General features: G+C 42.5%; 1 protein-coding gene across 5 annotated transcripts in view; it reads right to left on the reverse strand.

The window, feature by feature from the left end:
• The window catches only part of LOC119497149 (vacuolar protein sorting-associated protein 13B-like), a 393,997-nt gene that overhangs the window by 26,347 nt on the left and 345,794 nt on the right, over positions 1–21,856 (reverse strand). For 4 of the 5 annotated variants that reach the window (XM_037785043.1, XM_037785042.1, XM_037785044.1 and 1 more), the window contains 5 exons: positions 13,058–13,213; positions 9,062–9,328; positions 7,095–7,178; positions 6,062–6,237; positions 1,811–1,981 (listed from right to left, as the gene is read on the reverse strand). In XM_037785043.1, the coding sequence (XP_037640971.1) occupies positions 1,811–1,981; positions 6,062–6,237; positions 7,095–7,178; positions 9,062–9,328; positions 13,058–13,213 (854 nt within the window). Of the gene's footprint in view, positions 1–1,810; positions 1,982–6,061; positions 6,238–7,094; positions 7,179–9,061; positions 9,329–12,509; positions 12,900–13,057; positions 13,214–21,856 lie in introns of those variants that run through there. The other variant, XM_037785045.1, reaches the window with a different exon arrangement.

Genomic DNA, 21,856 nt, shown 5'->3' on the forward strand with positions numbered 1-21,856 from the left:
GACAGAGAAACCCGACACCAAACCGCCAGATAGCAGCCCTCCACTGCGTGTGTGTGACATTTAAAAGGTGTGTGTATGTAACCCCAGTGTTATGTGTACACATGTGCCGGGCAACAATCCGTGTGCGTGTTTGAGTATGCATATAGATCATAGAGGCAACCACAGGCAGACATATGGCCCCCATGTCCAGTATAGATCCGCCGGGACTCTTTGGAGCTCGGAGCCTGTGGGAGAGCATGCGGCTACGTCTTTTTCCGCTGCTATCAAGATGTGATTGCTTTGTGACAAAAGATGATTTCCAGAGTGACGTTTGTGGACAGATCCACATGTGTGCGCTGCCCGATCGCGTATGCACCCCCATGCACGGGGCCGCATATACAGTACGCACATGTGCACACATCTATAGAGTGTACACCATGTTCGCTCTGCAAAGCTGTGCCAAGTTTTAACTGGATGCAAGGCCCTGTGACTAGTGTGAGAAAGTGGGACTGTGACAGAGTGACAGCCTAAATCTCCGGTCTGCGGGGACGACTTCTGATGCATGCACGGCTCTGCATTGTCTTTGCAGTTAACGGTTTTATTATGTGAACAAAGAGTCAGCATTAAAGAGAAGCCTCCCTCATTAAAGGGCTCGCTTGCACAACTCTGTGCTTTGTATGAAGTCTACTATTAGAAAAAAAACCTCTCTGGTGGGTCTCAATGAAATTTGTGTTATGAAATAGAACAGTAAGATTTAATGCTTGCCGCAGAAGTGCTATAATAAAGATGGAAAAGAATTACACATGTTGACTTATTACAAAAGATCATAAGGTGTCATGGTGTCTGGGGGGGATGAGGGCTTATGCACTCATGTTTTGAGTGTGAATCTAGCTCACAACTTGCATTATGCGTAATTATTTTTCTACCCTGCCTCGCTCCACCTTGTTTATCCAACCCAGGATGCTTGTAAGTGCAGACAAGCTCCTCAAGATACTGTTTAAAACTAGAATTACCGCCTTGTGGTTGTATGCCTCCGCCAACCAGTCAAGTTTTACATCCATGTCTGTAAATGTCATCACGTCATCATTTTATCCCATTCGACATTTGTGTGAAATTGTCATAATTAGCATAGGAATTCTTGAGTTATGGCCAAAAATGTGTTTTGTGAGGTCACAGTTACCTTCATCCTGGAGTCCAAGTGGACGTTTGTACAAAATTTGAATAAATTCACTGTAGGCGTTCTTGAGATATCACGAGAACGTGATGGACATGAAGTCAAAGTGACCTTTGACCTCCAAAATCTTATCAGTTCATGCTTTGAAGAAATTCCCTCAAGGTGTTCCTGAGATATTGCGTTCACGAGAATGGGAAGGACGTGAGGTCACAGTGACTTTGACCTTTGACCTCCAAAATCAAATCGATTCATCCTCGACCGCAAGTGGACGTTTGTAACAAATTTGAAGAAATTCGCTCAAAGCGTTCCTGAGATATCAAGAGAATGGAAAGGAAAAAAGGTCAAGGTGACCTTGACCTTTGAACTCCAAAATCTAATCAGTTCATTCTAGAGTCCAAATGCATGTTTGTGCCAAATTCAAAGAAATTCCCTCCAGGTGTTCCTGAAATATCGCATTCACAAGAATGGGACGGACGTACATACGTACAATGTACGGAAGGACGAGGAGACGAACAACCCGAAAACATAACCCCTCCAGCTACGGCTGTCGCCGGCATGGAGGCATAAAAAGACGATCAACACTAATCATGAAAGAAAAAAGCACAAAAACTGCAATTCTCACAAATGCAGTTACAGGCAACAGCTAATGTGGATTACCTGTCTTCATTGTTGGCGACGTAAGGCCACGGCGGCCCAGCGGAGGACTTCGGCCCGTAGAATTCAGCCAGTATGTGTTCCAGGTTCTCCTCACTTCCATTCTTGTTCACTATCTGTTTGATCAGGCTGGTGGAGATCGGTACGGCACAGTGGGAAGCATCTTCATCCTCCCTGAAAAAGACGGAGCACAAATCATTACAGATTTCTCTGACAAGACGAACATCAGCGTGATGCGTGTGTTTGTTTGTCTGTGTGAGAAAATGTAACCACTTTCCATTTGAAATAGATACCTCAGAGGACGTGTATATATTCTCAAACACGTGTGATCTTTACCCAACAATCTGCTGGTCCTCCTGCCAAACAGGCACTGTACCAGCTGATTTCACTTATCTTGATTATGTCCTCCTCTGTGGCGGACGGTGTGATAAGTGATTGCTTGAAATGAAAACCTACATACTCATCGGGGTCACGAAGGCACATGGTTGTGAACCGCTGCTGGATATTTTGTCAGCAAATCCGGTTTGGAAGCATGTTTGCTTATTCCACGCCAGAACCGATTTTTTATTTCACTACAGAACAAGACATCTCTTGACAGCGGCAGACTATTCCCATTGTTCTGTTCAGAACAATTAAAGTGACCTTCAGCTAAACTCTGCTTTTACCCTGAAACCTCGAAGAGGGTTGAATCTGCCTTTTGTTTTGGATTGTTCCCTCCTGACGTGCAGTCTTGCCTTACAAACACTAATTCACAAAGATCACAGAAAACGCTAAACTGCAGTAAATAATCCTATTGGATACCTCAGTCCCAGACACTGGTCAATTATGGCTTTGCAACAACAAAAAATCCAAACTGTAATAGCTTCTTCTCTTTCTCTGGGCAGCATCCAGTTCCACTTGGCTAAAGCAAAGCAGCCCCCTTACCCCGGAGCAGCAGTTTATTAATAGAGCTCATTGTGCTATAAAAGGAACTCAGGGGCTATTGCTTATGGATCTGGGGAAAGACAGAGGATGTTGACAAGGTGTTGACAGGAAGCTTTTCATCCAGAGCGGTTCCTGAGGGGGGGAAACTGGAAGAGGCTTCTGATTGTAACCCTCATCTTTCTAATGTGGTGGCCTATACGAGCAGAGCAGGACATAACGGTTCTGGTTCAGACTCGTCTGTGTCTCTTGTGTCGCAGACCGCAGCTCTGCTCTCTACCTCGTCCATTAGAGCCCACAACTATGTGTAATTACAGGAAGGAAAGACGAGCTGTTGACCAGCGAACATTCGAGTTTGGATCCGTCCTAGAGGTTTGGGGGCTTGTGCGTGTGTTATTATGTGTGCATGTGAGTGAAGGTACGTTTACAATTGTGGCTTGTAGTGTGTGTGTGTTTTTGAGGATGGAGAGGGATGAGGGATGGATTGAGTTGGGAGGAGGGGGGGGGTAAGTTTTGTGTGGTGAGAGGCAGTTTAGGCAGGGGACGGATTGTAAACACAAGGAGCATTGTGGTTGCAATCCACAAAGACAAGACACTTAGTTGTTTCTGAGCTTTTTTGCGCGAATGAAAAAAGGATTTATCTACAGCAACACAGGCCAGTCACTGCATGGCCACTGTGGTTCCTTTATGGCAGCAGCAATCAAAACAAACTTTGTGACCAGATATCTAAACACACAACGGTTACGGCAACAAAAAAAAAAATTCTCTCAAGGGGAGTCAATTACACTCAACGTTTACTCTGTTTATTCAGATCGCCACTAGTTGCTACCAAAGGGGTGATTTTTCTTTCGTGGATTCGCATAAAACAACATAGAAGTACATATGTACAAATAACAAATACAGTAGGAACAACAACAATACATGTGGTAGTTATTTCCCCCTGGGGCCACCCATACTGAAACATAAACACTCGTGTTACTGAGGACTACTAGAGCATCTGCCATTTATATGTTGTGACATGACACATGAGGTACAATGGTGATGCAATTAGACTGTCAATCGGTTAAAATACTTAATTGAGATTAATCTCATGAATGTCCATGACTAATCGCGATGAATCACACTTTTTTATGTGTTCAAAATGTACCTTAAAGGGAACTTTGTCAAGTATTTAATAATCTTATCAACATGGGAGTGGGTTAATATGCTGCTTTCTGTCAACGTGGCAAACTGCAGCCCAACAGGCAACAACAGCTGTCAGTGTGTCAGTGTGCTGACTTGACTATGACTTGCCCCAGTTTGCATGCGATGATCATAAAGCGGTATGTATGTCTGTAAAGGGGAGACTCGTGGGTACCCATAGAACCCATTTTCATTCACATATCTTGAGGTCAGAGGTCAAGGGACCCCTTTGAAAATGGCCATGCCAGTTTTTACTCGCCAAAATTTAGTGCAAGTTTGGAGCGTAATTTAACCTCCTTTGCGACAAGCTAGTACAACATGGTACAAATAGATTCCTTATGTTTTCTAGTTTCATATGATACCAGTATCTTTACTCTAGCTTTAAAACTGAGCCCGCTACAACCTAAAAATGCGTTACAGAAATGAATGGAATTAAAACAAATTTGAATTAACACATCATTATCACGTTAACTTTGACAGCCCTAGTTGTGACATGACACATGAGGTACCACGATAATGCTATTAGACCTACAGATGAATTACAGATATGTGGCATTTCTTTTATGGGCACATTTTGATGCCAAATTTTGACAACTGATTCGGCTTAGCGGAGCCTGCCATGATAAACTGAATAAAGAGCTGTCTCTTACATGGACCATATGAGAACGTGCGAACACACGCTGACAAACTGGGACCGAGTAACAGGCGCAGTAGTGATGTATGTGACAGGCTCTGCCCATGATGAAGTGGCGACTGTCACACTTGCACTGGCACATAGACAACTGAGACAGCGACAGACACAGACCACACATGGATACGAGGACACATGTGCGTACACCACTCATCCACCCACGCAAACATGTGTGCATACACGGACAAATGCGTAGCGGATATGGGGCCAAAAACCTGCTCTCTGTTAAGGCCCGTATCGAAATGAGGTGTAATTATGGTCCGACCTGACATGTTGGAAATGGAGCAGTGTCTCAGCTGCAGCCAAGCTGGCTTCCTGTTCCCCTGAAATGTGCCTCGATTCCTCTGGATCATGTCTCCATGTTGGCTCACGCAAATCAGAATGTGGTGTGATAGAATCTTAAGTAAGTGTCTCTCCATCTTTGTTATACTGAGACATAAAATAAAAGCCATTACAGAAGACCAGAGTCAGAGTCTGTCCTTTGCAGCAGTATGAGCTGGTTGCTGAAGAACTAAATTCTCCTGTTAATTTTGCTGCTGATCGGCAACTGTCTTGGTCATGAGGAAACAGCAAGGATGAAAACAGAAGCAGGTGAAGGTCTGTCTCAGATTCAGATTCAGAGTTGGGTTAATATATCATGAGATGTGTAGAAAGGTTAAAGTATTGTGGGACACATAGATTTTTGTTCTTGGTCTTGCCGGTGAGATAGTTATTTTTTATACACTTTAGATCATGTCAGATCATCTCACATGTCACTTCATTTACCTTTATATACTTTTTTTTTACAAATATACACCTCTGTGTGTGTGTGTATACATATATGTATAATATAATATATATTTATAATTTAAATAAATAAATATTGCCTTACAAACACTATTAAATAAATATATATATAAATAAATACATCTTATCATTTATTTATTTATTACTTCTCTATACATACTACATTCCTGTCTACACCTCTTGATATAGATATTTTTATTACTTCTTATTGTAACATACTACATTCCTGTTTACACCTCTGTGTACATACTGTATATTACTTTTCATCATGCATATACATATTAAATCATGTTTATATTCAGTTTTCCCATCTGAAATACTGTCTTCAACTAAATTACAAATTTACATTTGCATTACTATTTTATATTTACTTTTATATTTATGTTTTATACCTCAGATTACCATTTTGCTTTTATATTTACTTTTGTGATTTCCCCTTTTATATATACATACTTTATGAGCATAGTTGAAATAACCTTAGACCAAAGATTTTCATTGTCGATGACTGCTTTGCTGGAATTGACAAAGGACAAATAAAGAGCCTTGAACCTTGAAGACCTACCTTGCATTTTAAGGGTGTAACTGTTTTGTAAATTTTGGGCAATACTACAGTTTGTACTAGATGATTTCAATGTGGCAAAGCTCCATAGCTTTCGTTCTTTTGTTTTTTTTACCTGGCCTGGAAAGTGAGGTGGTGGGTGAGGTCGGCCTCAGTGTTCAGCAGGGGCTCCTGGTGGCCCTGGCCATGTATCAGCTGGCTCTCTCTCAGTCCTAGACTCCTCTTCTCTATGTGGACTGTTACTGGATCTGGCAAGTGGCTCCTCATGACAAACAGTGGACTGAAAACCACCTGAAACGGGATTCATACAGAACAATCATCAGTGAGACAAACTGCAGACCGTACAGAATTAAACTGGCAAGGGTAGTTAGCTGATGTTCAATAATTCAGATGCCATGAATACTTATAAAGTTTTCTCATTTTGTACTAATCAATGAAATCCAGCTATCCTAATAAGATACACTGGGTTGAAACTACGACAGCAAATGATGTGAAAACAGTACAGATCAACCAAGTAATAAACAACGAAACCAGGCTGGTCTGTGAACATTTTATGTCAAATTATACCAACAAAGGGAAAATATTTGTTTGTTTGTTTTGCCACTAATAACGCCACTAATCAAAGAATCCATTGGTACCAACTAACTTGTCGCAAAGGAGGCTGAATAACGCCTCAAGTGTATGCTACATTTTGTCGAGGAAAAACTGGCATGGCCATTTTCAAAGGGGTCCCTTGACCTCTGACCTCAAGATATGTCAATGAAAATGGGTTCTATGGGTACCCACGAGTCTCCCCTTTACAGACATGCCCACTTTATGATGATCACATGCAGTTTGGGGCAAGTCATAGTCAAGTCAGCACACTGACACACTGACAGCTGTTGTTGTTGATAAATTTGCGATTAATCACGACTAACTATGGACAATCATCATCGATTGACAGCCCTAGTTTTAACACATCCACTGTGTTTTTAATGCATAGGTGTATGTAATGCTTTGGTGTTCCCTAGTAACCAATAAAATATTGCTCTCACTACCTGGCAAGAGCTGGAGAAACCTCTACATACAGTATAGTAAAAGCAGACGGAGCATCAGGAAAAGTGTGTGTGTGTGTGTGTGTGTGTGTGTGTGTGTGTAGGGATACTCACCACTCTCTGCTGCATGTGAGAGCCAGGTTCAATCGTGATAAGAGTACACCAAACATAAAGCAAAGAACCACTGGAGCAAGGCACCTGAGAAGAGACAAAACTGGCTGTTATTGATAGTCTCATTACTGTCCATTATTACAAAGGGTTAACAGGAAAAAGGATTGATCAAGGGCACTCAAGGGCAAACTTGATTGTGTTTGTTTGCGGTCACAATGTAAAATATGGATATCTGATGACTTCAATGCCTGTGCTGCCTCTCATCACTGACAGAATGTTTATTGCCTCCATCAGTAACGCATTATCATGTTTTGTCCTAAAAAACTTTGTGTCTTGGCTTCTTCCAGTAGTTAAAAGTTAAGTCTCCCTAAAGCCCTGCGACACAATATCATGGCTGAGGCGACTGACAGCTCCTAGTGCCAGATAAATGGGCCATTACAGGCGGTTAAATCTTAGTGAGATTTAAACGCTGAGAATGTGCCCACCGACGGGCTGAACGCTCTTAATGTGTCACTGGTGTTTGTCCCGTTCACTCCTCGCTCCTCATTAAAGCCTCGGGATGCCAAGGCACATTACGAGTGGTCTAGTTTATGACAGGCAGGGGACTTCATGTGCTGGTGGGGACAACAGAGTGGAGCACAGACGGAGCGAACGCTCACTTTTAATAGATTGCAAAACAGCCTTGTTGGGATGAGGGAGTGAAAGTTTGGAAAACAGATACTCCATAAGCCTGATCCACCAAAAACACCCACTGCTGGGATGAGGTCAAGATGAACTCCTGTACTTTGTCAAACATAAAGCACAAGGGCAAAAAATGTTGAGAATAAGAGGAGGAAGGTGAGATATGAGGAAGAGGAGTTACTTCAGATGGATTACTGATACGGTTAATCAGGAGACAGATGAGAAAAGAGACAGACATAGTCAGGGGAGAGAGAGTGGAACAGGTGGACCAGCTGGATGCCAGAGGATGAAGTAAATAAAGAAGAGGAGTTAACAACTACAAGACAGATGAGTGAGCCAGTGAGTGGGCGAGAGAGTGAGAGAAAGGGAGGAAAACGAGAGAGTGAAATATCAGGAGACAGACAGAGATAGAGAGATCTAAGAGCCCAGCTACTAGTCCAGGCAGCTCTCTGTTTCGGAGCCAAGCCTCCATATGTGTAATGAATGGCTGATCCGAGGAGAAGAGATAACAGCGGAGGCTGGAGTGGATTCAGAGATGTTCAGACCCACACACAGGAGCTGGAGCTGGAGAAACGAGCTAGCTGTTAACAGCACTGGGATTATAAACAAAGAGAGAGGGACAGACAAAGACAGGCAACAAGGAAAACACAGACGAGAAGAGCGGGGACGGAGCAATCGTCTGGCGCTAATCCAGCGGCGTGAAAGTGCCTTCAAAGCCTTCTCTCCCTGTGCCCACATATCAGCTAGTGTTTCCTGTCCATGGTTAGTGTTGTTATGAGAAAGCATAAACTGTATTTTCTGCCTCTCAACATGGTTGGGTTATGGGTAGGAGGGCCTTTGTAAGCCAATCTGACAGGAAGATCTCAATCTGTTCTCTAAACGTGAGGAGCAGCGTGGAAGCTCTGCCACTGTGGCCACCCAGGAGGAAAGGATCCAGCCACCGTTGGTGGTCCAGTCACCAGCTCCAAACGTGTGTGGCTGGACAGCCGGATGGAAGCAGTGGTGCGTGCAATGTATTGTGTGTGTCTATCTGTGTTTGTGTATCCATATCAAACATGTCTTTAAAATAACTATCCATCCAACCATTCATCCATTTTTTCCCGTTTATTTCTCAGGAGTTTCCAGAGGCGACGAACCGCGTCGGACGCCCGAGATTTGCATAAAGTAGCCTAGACCTCAACTGTATGCAAATGAGGAGCAGGCGACGTGACGGTCCATCTCTTGAATTGCGCCACCACACTACCAGAAGACCCCACGGCCTCAGTCCAAGTCAGTTTGTGTTTCCGTACCTGTACAACAGAGCTGCTGTTGCCCTTCTCCCTCCTCTCCAGCTGAACATCCTGGGACCAGTCTTCATCTCCTCTGGCCCTCACACACAGCTCCGTCATCTCGGCGTCCTCCAGCACATACGACGGTAACTTGGCCCCTGCCTCCAGGCAGTCACAGTGTTCCCTGACCACCGTCTGACTGTCGGGCCCCACGTAGTGCTGCACCACCCGCAGCTCAATGTCCTGGGTCAGGTAGCTGCACATCACCTGCCGCCCACAGATTATTACCTGGAGAGAAGAAGGTCACAGGTTATTTCACAGCTTAACAGAGCCCTGAATGCAGAGATGTTCTGTTGCCTGTGATCTTATAATGCCCTCAAAAGAAGATTTTACATTCTCTGTTCATTGAGCATGACCTAACAGAAAGATGGGTTATGCTCAAAACACACAAATGAGAGTTTGACACTCTTTCAGCTCCAGATCAATGGTTTTTTGACTGTTATATATCCTATTTCACAAGCCCAATATCACTGCTACAGTATATGAGGGATGTTAGCGAAAAAGTTGGAACTTTAAACGGCAAAATCATAAAAAAGTGCTATCCAGGAATAATTGTGTGCTTCAGACGCTGTTTGACAAGCACATCAGCTGAAGCATACCGATGCCTACAGAATTCCAATTATGGCACTAACTAGTTAACCTCAGTGAGGTTTTAGCTAAAAAGGGAAATTTTGCTAATTTTCAGTCAGCTTTATTCAGCAATATTTAACCTCCATGTTGCCAGCACCCGCGGCTCCCCGCTCATTTGCCAACAAAAGCCTGCCGGATGATGCGTTTCGGCGGACTTTTGCCAGCTCTAGGGCTGTTGTTCAAACAAAAAAAATGCAGAAGTCCAATCTGTAGTTCGAACGCGGCCCTAGAACCGGCAAAAGTCTTTTGCTGGCAAATGAGCGGGGAGCTCATGGAGGGAAGTTAAAGGTTATATTGATAACATTTTTATGCAGACGAATCATTTAAAAAACAAAACAAAAAAAACATCCACAGTGCTTTCAGAAATGTGCCGAATAATAATAATAATAATAATAATAATAATAATAATAATAATAATAATAATAAGTATGGCTTTTTCTCAAAAAAATATTATGACTGTGAATTAATCATTTTAAAATTTTTGGCGGGTCCAAACTAAATGTTTTGTTTATCTCTGTGGATGATATCTGACGTTTGGTTCCAACTTCTAACAAGGCCTGTGAGTCAATACTATAACGACGTTGGTATCGGGTGGTATTTCAGGGTCGTCAGTGATCAAGTTGCCAGTTAATGTGGAAAAAATGGATAAATGGCTGAGTTTGACACTGGTCTCTCCATCAGGCTGCAGAAAAAGTGAATATTTACCATGGCAACAATGTAGGCCTATAGCTACATGTTGCAAAATGACTTTTACTCTACCACGAAAGATTCATCACTTGACATGACTGTCTCTCTGAGTCATCCCACTCAACCATAAAATATGCAGGTTGTGCAACGAACTGGCAACCATTTCTTTTGAGGTGAATGCAATGAAACGGTGGAGGGAGAATGTGACATCTGGTGGCTGAACGTTATCAACTTTACCGTTAAACACTGTTCATTTGCATATACTACCCACGCTGTAATGTGACAAAGCTGGTTGAAAATTGTCAAATTATCCCTTTAAGAAATGGGGATGCATTACATATTTTTAGCTGAAAGTCATCACCCGTCAAATCTTCCCCAATGAAAGGTCACTGGTGCTGAGAAATGCATCCCACCCTCAAGCATTAAGGATCAGTAAAACTTCAAACTCAACTTTCACTGTTACTAAAAGTGATTCCCAGGGCTCGAAGCCTCTATAGCTGCACTGCTGCTGTCTGTTTTTATCAAAGGATTGCTCTGATTTCTTCCTCACTGCCTGATCATTTTCCAAGGTCACTGTCTATCACTCCATATACAGTATAACACACCCAAGTTCAGACAATACTTCCTTTAGTCTTACATCATGTACCACCGATATACGTGCTGTACATAGGATCTGTACTTGTGTGGTCATATGCATATGTTATGTAGGTATTTATGGACATAAATGCACATGCATAGAGCCAAGCCACAGCCACCAGGGAGCTCTCATCTGGGACTGACACATCTAATTGTGCTCAGAATTGATTGCTTCCACCACTCTCTGTGAGTGTGTTTATGTCTGCACGTGCACATGATGTGGCTGTGTGTGTTCTGCAGGTTGTGGCACAGATAATGATCTTGGAGAGAAAGATCTCGGCCCCTAATGAGGGAAATCTCTCCATCAATCATCACTTTATATCCGTTCACAGATGCACGTTCACGTCAGCAGCTAGCTGCGAGGGGGATTTTTATATATAAATGATGAAGAGGCTGTCACAATAACAGACCATAGCTAGACAGAGAGGGACAGTACAGCAGTGTGTGACACTTGGAGGATGAATCCCCCCTGGCCCTAAAAAAAAACACTAGGCAAGGTATGCTCAAGCAGGCGGGAGCCAACTTCCTCTGTAGTGGCAGCCGCTAGTCCCTCTCTGAGGATTTGTGTTGTGAATTGGATGTGACCAACACTCATACCCTATCATTGGATCCAATGGGAACAAGATGTAAACAAAGTGTGGGACAGACGGAGGAAGGAATGCGAGAGGCCGAGTCTGTTTTGTCTGGAGGACGAGAGGGAGACATGAGCGACACTTGACACTGTTTACATAACAAAGTGTCACCGCTATAATGTGACGGCATCTCTGCGTTTTCAGGAGTACGACGACGACAACTCGTATTTGTGGAAAAAATCCGAACATGATTCACCAGCGTTCTCGGTGTAAAAAGGGGGAACGTGGCTGGTTTATGATTCCCTGTGATCTTCTTTGTGGATAGATGGGGCACATTGTGTTCATAAGCTTTTGTTTTAGTGCTATAAAACAGATTATGAAAACTGACAAAAACAGAATGCAGTCCATACATTCTTGGTTTTGTTGGAAACTGGGCCTTGTTTATTGCTGTGGTGTATTCTCACCACAAATCTACTCAATTAAAAAGAGTTGCCAGTGCTGTGAGTCTTTTTTCCTTGGATTTTCTGTATATGAAATCCTGGTTGGGTAACGCTCACCATTGTTTTCCTTTTATTGCTTAAACTAACTACAAAGTTCAGTCATTACTCTGGTTAACCTTGATGCGTATAGATGACATTTGATCATTTCCAGGAAAAAACAAAACATGACAAGTCTGACAACTGAGCAAACTCCATCCAGTGATGAAGACAAATGAGGCTGAAAGCTCAGGAAAAAGCCGGTAAGTAGAGATTGTGTTAAAATCATTTTTTGGCTAAACATGTTCTTAGAATAACAAATACAATACTTTTCACATTCACGTCTCATATCTTAAGTATTATAGCAAAATAGACATGTATGTAATGTAGCACATTGAAATAAATAAAAACATGTAATGTTTGTGTGATGACGTTGGCCGGATGAAGAAATAGTTTACAAAATGTTCTTTTCTTGCATATTTTCTCAATGTTTATATTTAAGAGGTTTAGGATGCTTTTCATTACTATGAAGACATGACAAAAAAAAAACCCAAACAAAAACAGACAGCAAAGGCTGTTATACACTAGGGGGCGTCACGAATAAACGACACGACAATGCGAAATACTCGCCTGCGAATATTATATTTCAGGGCTTTTATTGTGAAAAGTAAGAATGGAAGGAGTGGATCTGGTCTGCGGAGCCTCCATGTTGTTTTATAAATATAGGCGCAACTCGGTTCCACACATCGTGATTTCTTGATGCCTTTAATTCACTGTGCGAAAGCGCAGAAAATCGACCTGTTGCGGAAATAAATATTGCTTTTTTGCAACTTAACATTCATGTTCAAGTATTCATAACAAAAACTACAGCTTGAAAAAATATACTGACGTGCAAATTAAATGCATGAAAAAAACGCCCCCGGGTGTGTTACGGCCTGAGTAAAAAGTGACTGTACCTGCTTCTGGACACCGTTGAGCTGCACCACCTTGATGATGAGTGAAGCTGTGCGTCCTTTGTAGTGAATGGTCCTCAGCAGAGTCCCCACGTTGTCCACGCTGAAGGCCTCTGACCAGCGCCAGTTCCCCCATCCCTCGATGCAGATGTGCAGCAGCTGCAGGATGGGACAGAGCAGGACACACACACATACAAACAGAGACAGAAGACACCAGACATCAGAGGTTAGTCTCCTTGCCCTTTATTTATCCTCGAGCAAAAGGCAAGTAAACAACAAGAGTCTTTGTTTAGAAGATTTTGGTAGGGAGACAACAAAGTTCCTGTTTACTGGTGCTGAACAGACCTGCTGCTGTTGCAAGTAGAAATTGAAGGCCGCACACAATAAACTGGCTGGTGGAAAACAGCTGATGTGGAAGCTCATTATGGCTGCAAGTGTGTGTGTGTGTGTACTCGTGCGGTTGGATGTAGAAGGCTCTGTTCTCCTCACGTCCAAATAAGAGGCAAACAGCTTGGCTCTCAACCTTTTCAGCTTTGTATCCATCACTTCGACGTGGAGCACATCCATGTGTGTGGCTGGGTGTACACACACAGACACAGGACGACAGCAATAAACAGACTCCGTCCTATCGTTTGACATCCAAACAACTTCACAATGGTGACAATTTTCCAACCATTTCCCACACATTTCCTTGGATTGTTGGCCACAACATGGCCGGCGTTATTTCTAAGATCACTACATCTGTATCTGCAGACAGTCTGCAGGCGGGTGTTTTAGATGCTTTCTTCATTACACAATATTACAGAGTACAAAACACTAACTTAGTTTTAAATAAAGTGTCACGAAGTGCATACTGCTGCAAGCCTTTGCTACATGCGCCCTTCATCTTAATCCACACACACACAACATACAGTCAGGTCAGGGCTGGCTCTAGCCCTTATGGTTACAGCTGGGGTTCAACCCCCCAGGACCCTAACCCTAGCCCCATAAACCTCAACACGCATCGGACATCACAATGGTTTTAAGACAAAAAGGAAGATTTTTTTTTTTCATAAATAACTGTATTTATTATAATATAAATAATAGACTTGCTGTGGTGGTCGCTGTTACCGGTGTTACACGGTGGTCAGGCACACACCAATTACATTACGTACCCATTGTCCCCACCGTCGTTTTGCATTTTTTACAGAAACAAAACCCATTTAGTTTATTTTTTCGTATCAGCGCCATGTTATCAATACATAGTTGGACAACGGACGCTACAAACTGAAAGTGTTTCTGCTCCGTACGTAGTCTCAGCACAGAGTAGCAGGAGTCAGATTTCACACACGGGACGAGAGAGAGTTGACAGACAAAATGATGGCGGAGGATTTGGTGTGGAAGCGAAAAGCAAAAGCACCTATTTGGCAATATTTCAGATTTAAACCCAATGCTATAAGTGAACCCTAACGTTAATGAGGTACTCGCCGTGAGGAGGATGGAGCGGTCACAGCCGTTGTGCGCGGTGGAGCAAAAGACACACAGCCGTCCAACAGTAAATATCACTACATTTTGCACTTTCATTAACAAATAAATGCGGCCGCGCAGATGAAAAAGTGTGAGGTAGAGAGTTACAGGGGTGAAAGGTGTATTTCTTTCTTTATTTAATTATTTGTTCATGTGTTACCTAAATGCAGAAAATGAGGAAGAGCGTCCACCGGCATTTAAAAAAAAAAATATTTATTAATTTATTTTTTTAGAGGGCGACCAGCGGTCCCCAGAAGGTGGCGCCCCAGGTGACCGCCTATGTGGCCTATATGCCTTACACTGGCCCTGCATACAGAACAAAAGAGAAGCGGGCTGGTCAAATGTCCATCCGTGCATACAGCACATCTGTGTTACAGTGAGGTCATACATGACAAGGAAACTCATTTGTCAAAACAATGTGAGATTATGGTCACAATACGGGAGCAGAACCATAAATACGTAGGGAGATCTAAAGCCTTCTCCCCTCCTGAGGCAGCGTGGCCGACCTTCCACCTAACTGAACTCTCTGTGTCAGCCCAGCTGCCAACACAACTTCAAACTTGCAACAGTTCGACAGGGAGGAGAGAGAACGTGAGAAGGAGAAAGAGAGAGTCTAGAGAGACAAGGGGGTGTGGTGGGGAGGGTGTGGGGGGTTCAGTACTCTCCCAGAGGGGTTGTGACCAGAGTGAAACACTGAAAAGTGTTTTTGAAGATTTACACTTTGGCTCGTCGCCTCGATGTGCCGAACGTTTAGCCAATCTGACTCAAGAAAAACAAATTACTCGTGAGGTCAAAGAGCGCGGGGGGACCCTGGTCGAGACCTTCTATGTTTCTCTCCGCTGCAGTCTTTCCTCGCTGTTTGAAGGCAGATTTCTTTACAATAACATTCTTAATCAAAGCCTGAATTCACTTTCTTCAAGATCATCCCCTTCTCCCTGTCGGCTGAGTGGAAATGACATAATTTCTCAGATCTCCAGCTCAGTGGACTTGCTCACAGGGAAAGTGGCAGAGTGGTGTAAACAGCCAGGTGGCAGAGGTTAAGGTTAAGCCTAAGGGTGGAGAACCACTAGATGATTCCCTAAACCAGCCCTAACATTATAATCAAGACCAGTTAAGATGGTGGTGGTTTGACGAAAACTTTGAAAATAACTGGGTTTTCTGCCATTCTGCTCCTACTCTCTCTTTAAGTGACCGGGTACTGAATGAGAGGGAAACCTTTTAATTTGACTTCAAAACACTTCCCTTAACTTCTAAGCATCAGCCCCTGTCTTTAAGATTTTCAGTAGAACTGCATTGGTGTTAATTATGGTCAAAATGTTGTGGTGGTGAACCCACTCTGCCGTGCCTCAGCGCCATCTGCGAGGACCAATTTGTTATTTCAACACTTCTCTCTCCTTCAACCCCTCTCTTCCTCCCCCCGTCACTGTGGCTCAACTTGACCTTTAAGGGAGAAGTCATAATAATGTCTCTCCTCAAACTTCAAAAAGCGACTGCTGCTCTTGTTTTAATTCATCACTGCTCTGACTCAAGCAGTGGAAGAAAAAACAAAACACAAAACAGCAGTGACACAGATGAACTGGACACGTAGGATAACAAGAATGAAAAATAAGAAGCTGTTTTGCCTCTTTGTGACTTATCCAACTGTTGTGACACTGAGAAAACCCAGTCAGCCACATGTGGTGTTTTCATGCACATGGATTAAGCCTGGCCTTACACTAACAATGTTCAACTGACTGGAAAACACCAATAGAAATGGCTGTGTAGGAAGATGAGGCTTTATCTGAATCTGAAATTAGTTGAATTAAAAGATAGGTTCACATTTATTTTAAGCCTACCTCAAAACACTCCTAAAATGCCCATTTGTACACTTGTTGCTTTAGGAGAGGGTTTCTATGCAGCCAGTATGTGCGGGAGGAACAATTTCAGCAACCGATAACCCATTTAATGTACATATATGAACCTATCATTTAACCCTGATGTAGAAGCTAATGATTTCATTTTATGTATCATTTTGTTAATATTGAGTATACCGTAGGTGAGACAAGATGACAGTGGAGAGGGGGAAACTTGTGATGAAAATTAAATCTGGTTACTGCACTGACTTTTGAAACTTAAATACTGTAAGAGTTCATTTTTTCACTCTTTTTTTTTTCATTTTGCTTGTGGCGCCCCCAGGCATGCTAAGAAACCATAATCACATCTGCTCTCTAATTCGAAGATCTCTAACCTCAAAAACCAAAATGATGAAATACCCACCAAGGGACTTACATGAGAGTGGAGCCCAAAGCTGCCTGTACTGTATAATGGCTTGACAAGGCCAGCATGCCAAGGTGACAAACAAAACTGGACTGAAATAAGTGGTACATAACACTAGCGCCCTCTTGGATGCCCCAATGGTAGATAGAACATAAAGTGCCCTCTAGGGTGCCCTTCCAGTGGAGAAAACATGATAAAGTTCCCTCTAGGGTGTCCTTCTAGTAGAGAAAACATGTTAAAGTGCTCTCTATGGTGCCCTTCTGGAAGAGAAAACATGATAAAGTTCCCTCTAGGGTGTCTTTCTAGCAGAGAAAACATGTTAAAGTGCTCTCTATGGTGCCCTTCTAGTAGAGAAAACATGATAAAGTGCCCTCTAGGGTGCCCTTCTGGAAGAGAAAACATGATGAAGTGCCCTCTAGGGTGACCTTTCAGTGGAGAACATGTGATAAAATGCCCTAGGGTGCCCTTCCCGTGGAGAAAACATGATAAAGTGCCTTCTAGGGTGCCCTTCCCGTGGAGAAAACATGATAAAGTGCCCTCTAGGGTGCCCTTCCCGTGGAGAAAACATGATAAAGTGCCCTCTAGGGTGCCCTTCCAGAGAAGAAAACGCTGGGGTGACCTTAAAATTCAAAAAACATGATGCCCTAAATGTTAGAAAACCTTCTGCACACTAGTGCATCACCTCCTGCAGCTGGTGCCCTATTTGATTTAGTCCGCCACTGGTACATGGTGAGTATGAAAGTGTAAATGAATTAAGATTTAAAAAGAAAAAGCCAACAGAAACTCAAACTCTACTTTGATAAAGAAGTGAATTGTAATAATCCATAGTATCTATACTGACATTATAAAATGATATTCTCTTACTCTACTAGTATCTTGAGAAAAACAGCATTTTGAACAAAACCAGCTTTCAGCTTGTAATCTCAGATGTTAATTAAGTTTTTATCTCATTCACTAATAAATCTTTTTATAAACTCCTACACTCACCCTCAGACACTGGCGCTGAGTTGAAGATTTTTTGTCCAAAACCAACTAAGAACCCATCTGTCATATTAGGATATTACCCAAGTTGGGTATTGAGTGTGAAAGAAATGTGAAATCTCAATCTCTCCTCATTTCCCTTAAATCCACAGAGAGAGATTGTGATTACGGCTGGCTGATAGTGGACACGCAGCTTCCAGCACATTACTGGGCTCCAGCTCTGGTACCGGAGTGATCTGCATGGGGATTTTTAAACTGAGTAATTGGATGGAACCACACAAAGCATTTTCATTCTGTGACTGCATTGTACTGTAATATTGTCTGTTATCGGTTTCGCTGATAGTGAGCAGGATTTGAGCAGGGTCGTGTCATACTGTTGCCTTTACAATAACAACTCTGGCCACAAGCTCTCTGACATTAACAAAATACAAGCATTCATCCAAATTCTTTGGATGTAACTTGACCAATGGTATTGATATATCAATAGAAGGCTTTAGTCAAACATATTTTCCATCATTAATATAATCAACCAACTATTATTCATCCCATTTCTTTATAAATGAACTGACTACAAGTTACTGATATGGCCTTTGGCTTGATAGTAGATCCCAGCCTCGTATAATCATGAAGGTTCATAGTGGCAAGTTTGTCCAAATACACTTATATCACTAAGCTACAGATGATTCATATCAGTTCCACAGAGATGAATCATCCGATTGATTTGACCATGGGATTGTCCATTCCTGCTTGAACTGAATCAACTCCGTTCTTCTTTGGTTTAATGGTCACAGTCAGGCTGCGGGGCCACATCGGGGTCATAATCGCAAATTAATTGCACATTTTTTATCTGTTCAAAATGTACCTTAAGGGGAGATTTGTCAAGTATTTAATACTCTTATCATCATGGGAGTGGGCAAATATGCTGCTTTATGCAAATGTATGTATATAATTATTATTGGAAATCAGTTAACAACATAAAACAATGACAAATATTGTCCAGAAACCCTCACAGGTACTGCATTTAGCATCAAAAATATGCTCAAATCATAACATGGCAAACTGCAGCCCAACAGGCAACAACAGCTGTCAGTGTGTCAGTGTGCTGACTTGACTATGACTTGCCCCAAAACTGCATGTGATTATCATAAAGTGGGCATGTCTGTAAAGGGGAGACTCGTGGGTACCCATAGAACCCATTTTCACTCACATAGCTTGAGAACAGAGGTCAAGGGACCCCTTTGAAAATGGCCATGCCCGTTTTTCCACACCAAAATTGTGTGTAAGTTTGGAGCATTATTTAGCCTCCTTCGTAACAAACCAGTATGATATGGTTGGTAAAAAATTGGTTCCTCAGGTTTCAAACTGAGCCCACTACAACCTCCGAAAGATCTAACGCTTTACTGCGTTAAAGAAGTTACTGGCGTTAAAATTAATTTGCGTTAACGCATTATTATTGTGTTAACTTTGACAGCCCTAGTTTGCACATTACCCCTGGTTTTACTGGCTTTGCCACAATCCAATCTGCTTAAATAACTTCAAGCCTGCAGGTATTGTTGCGAACATAATGAGGCTTTGACATGTGTTTCCAAATCAAGCAGAAATTGTGACTAACCCAAAGGTAACAAGGAACACCTGTCTACTAAGCCAAATATCAGGGGGTCACGATGATGATGTTAAAATCCACACGGATCACGTTGTACGGTCTTATCACAAGATCAGTACCACATGAACTTTTTTGAAACCCCACCATCCAGATTTCCCTTTTGCTATGGAAACTAAATGCATAACCCAAACATGGGACTGACACATTCAGAAATGGTGTTAACTTCTGAGAATCACCCCCCCCGCCTAAACTGTAATTTATATTCAGTGAGTCAATCAACCAACTGAAATTCCATCATGGGTACGATGTCATGTCTACTGCCTGGTCCATTGCTTAATCCCGTCCCGAGAGAGAAAATCATTAGCAACAAAGTTTCCTGTAAAAGACGTTAAGATATCAGTCAGTCATAACCAAAGCAATGACTATTAACTTCCTGTTTAATGCGGAGCCATGACCTCATTGGGATGGCAAACACTCAAGTGTCTGCTTTGATAATGTGGGTGTCAAGCATAGATGAACAGAGAAAAACACATACACTTGGATAGACACATCTTTTTCACACATGCGCTGACACACATACACACACACACACACACAAACACCAAACGCCCTCCAACCCCTGTCCTCCTGCCGACACAACGAGTCACTCCTGCCACTGTAACCGCTATCCGTCTATTGTCCTCTAGCAGGAATGTGCTTGGGCGCACATAACACAAATTAAGTGTCTGTCCGCGGTGGAGATGTAATCAGCGTTCTTGGATGCTGCAAAGACGGGCTGACAAAGCCGCAGTGGTCGTCGGTCGTCTACCCATTACTACCATTCCTTCATTCTGTCTCACTCAGACTATAATAGGAGATTTGAGACTCTGAGACATGGACTAGAGGCGTAAACAACACCAGTAGCTTTGCACACAAGTTTCCATAACCCAAGAGGCTATATCCCAAAGAGGCTGCGGCGGGTCTTAGATGGTTGATTACCAATCAATTCCACCCAAACAAGCTAAATTAAACTTTCTGGATCTTTTTTTGAAATTTGAAAATGATGTGATTTCAATTTCGTATACCAAAGGTTTAAAATAATCTGACAAGTCTTTGTAGTGCCTGTCTTATTTAATGTCATGGGCGTAGATGAGAAAAGAGGTTTGTGGAACAGAGGTCTGTTTTGTCTGGTGTTTTATTTGGGACTAAGGAGCTAGCTAGCCACCTAACAAATGAGAAACAGGTTTATACCCAGACAACAAAACAAAAGAATATGGATTACTTTGTCCTCCAGAAAGGACGAGCATGGGAAAGAAGAAGAGAGAGGTAGACAAAGTTGAACTGCAGTGAGCGGGGTAGAAAAAAAAAAGATTTGTAAATGAGTTAAAGAGAGAACAGAGAGACACAACAGCATCCTTGCCAGGGCAGTGAGGGCTAACCCATGTAACATGAGGGAATTATGGTGGCTTTAACAGCTGTCTGCAATGCTTCTCTCCTCCTTGGCTCCCTCTCTCTGACAAAAGAAGCAGGGCAGTGCAACATCAAAGCCCAGATTTGCAAGTCTAAGAAGCGGTTTGAGAGCTGGAAGAAGGTACAGAGAGAAGGCATTGTGTGGGTCCGTGGTTGACAGAGGAGACGTTAAGAGGTTTATGCTTGACTAACATTGCTCCATAGTTCTCCCTCTGGTTTCTACCAAGGCATCTCAGACATCCAGGGCCTCGAGGGTTCCAGGAGACGCGGCAAGTGTTTGCACCAAATGAACGGAGCTGACAAAAGGAGTACTGTCTGAGAGGAGAGAGGTTTGGAAACCGCACGGTGGGGGGACCAAGGAGTCAGTAGTCGGGGACCCTTGGAAGGACAGAGACCTTGTCTCAGTCTAAGAACGCAGAAAAACAAAGGCTTGCCCCGGGCTTCTGTAGAAATACCAAAGAGGGAAACTATTGTAACATGCTGCACAAATAAAGTATACTGCACAAACAGTACATATACAGTATAGACAGAGTAGGGGTGGGGGATATGACCAAAAATGTATATCACAGTATTTCTTTCTTTTTTTGCAGCGAGGGTATTATATCACGGTATTACTAAATTGAAAGGGATACTCCACTCAAAACATGATTCTACCTCTTTTCTTTCTATTGGCAATGTAAGGGGATATATCTTAAGAAAGAAAAGATGTGCTTATTGGCTCCAAATTGAAAACGAGTTATAGGCCTACTCGTGTTTTGGGAGGAGCAGCCTGCCCCATAATGTAAAAGTAATGTGATTCATTCAGAGTTAATAATAACAGTCATGCTGTTGTTTTCAGTTGTGAGTGAACTGTAGCTGACTGTCGAGCAACCTGGATCTCAGCAATAAAGAATATTTTGAATTTGTTTTTGTTTTTTCACATATTTAGTCAACTATTATTTTATTATTTCAAATGTTTTTTTCACCTCTTTTCACCACAGCCAAACTGGGAATCACATTACATTTAA

Source organism: Sebastes umbrosus, chromosome 11 (genome assembly GCF_015220745.1).
Source record: "Sebastes umbrosus isolate fSebUmb1 chromosome 11, fSebUmb1.pri, whole genome shotgun sequence".
Classification (NCBI taxonomy): domain Eukaryota; kingdom Metazoa; phylum Chordata; class Actinopteri; order Perciformes; family Sebastidae; genus Sebastes; species Sebastes umbrosus.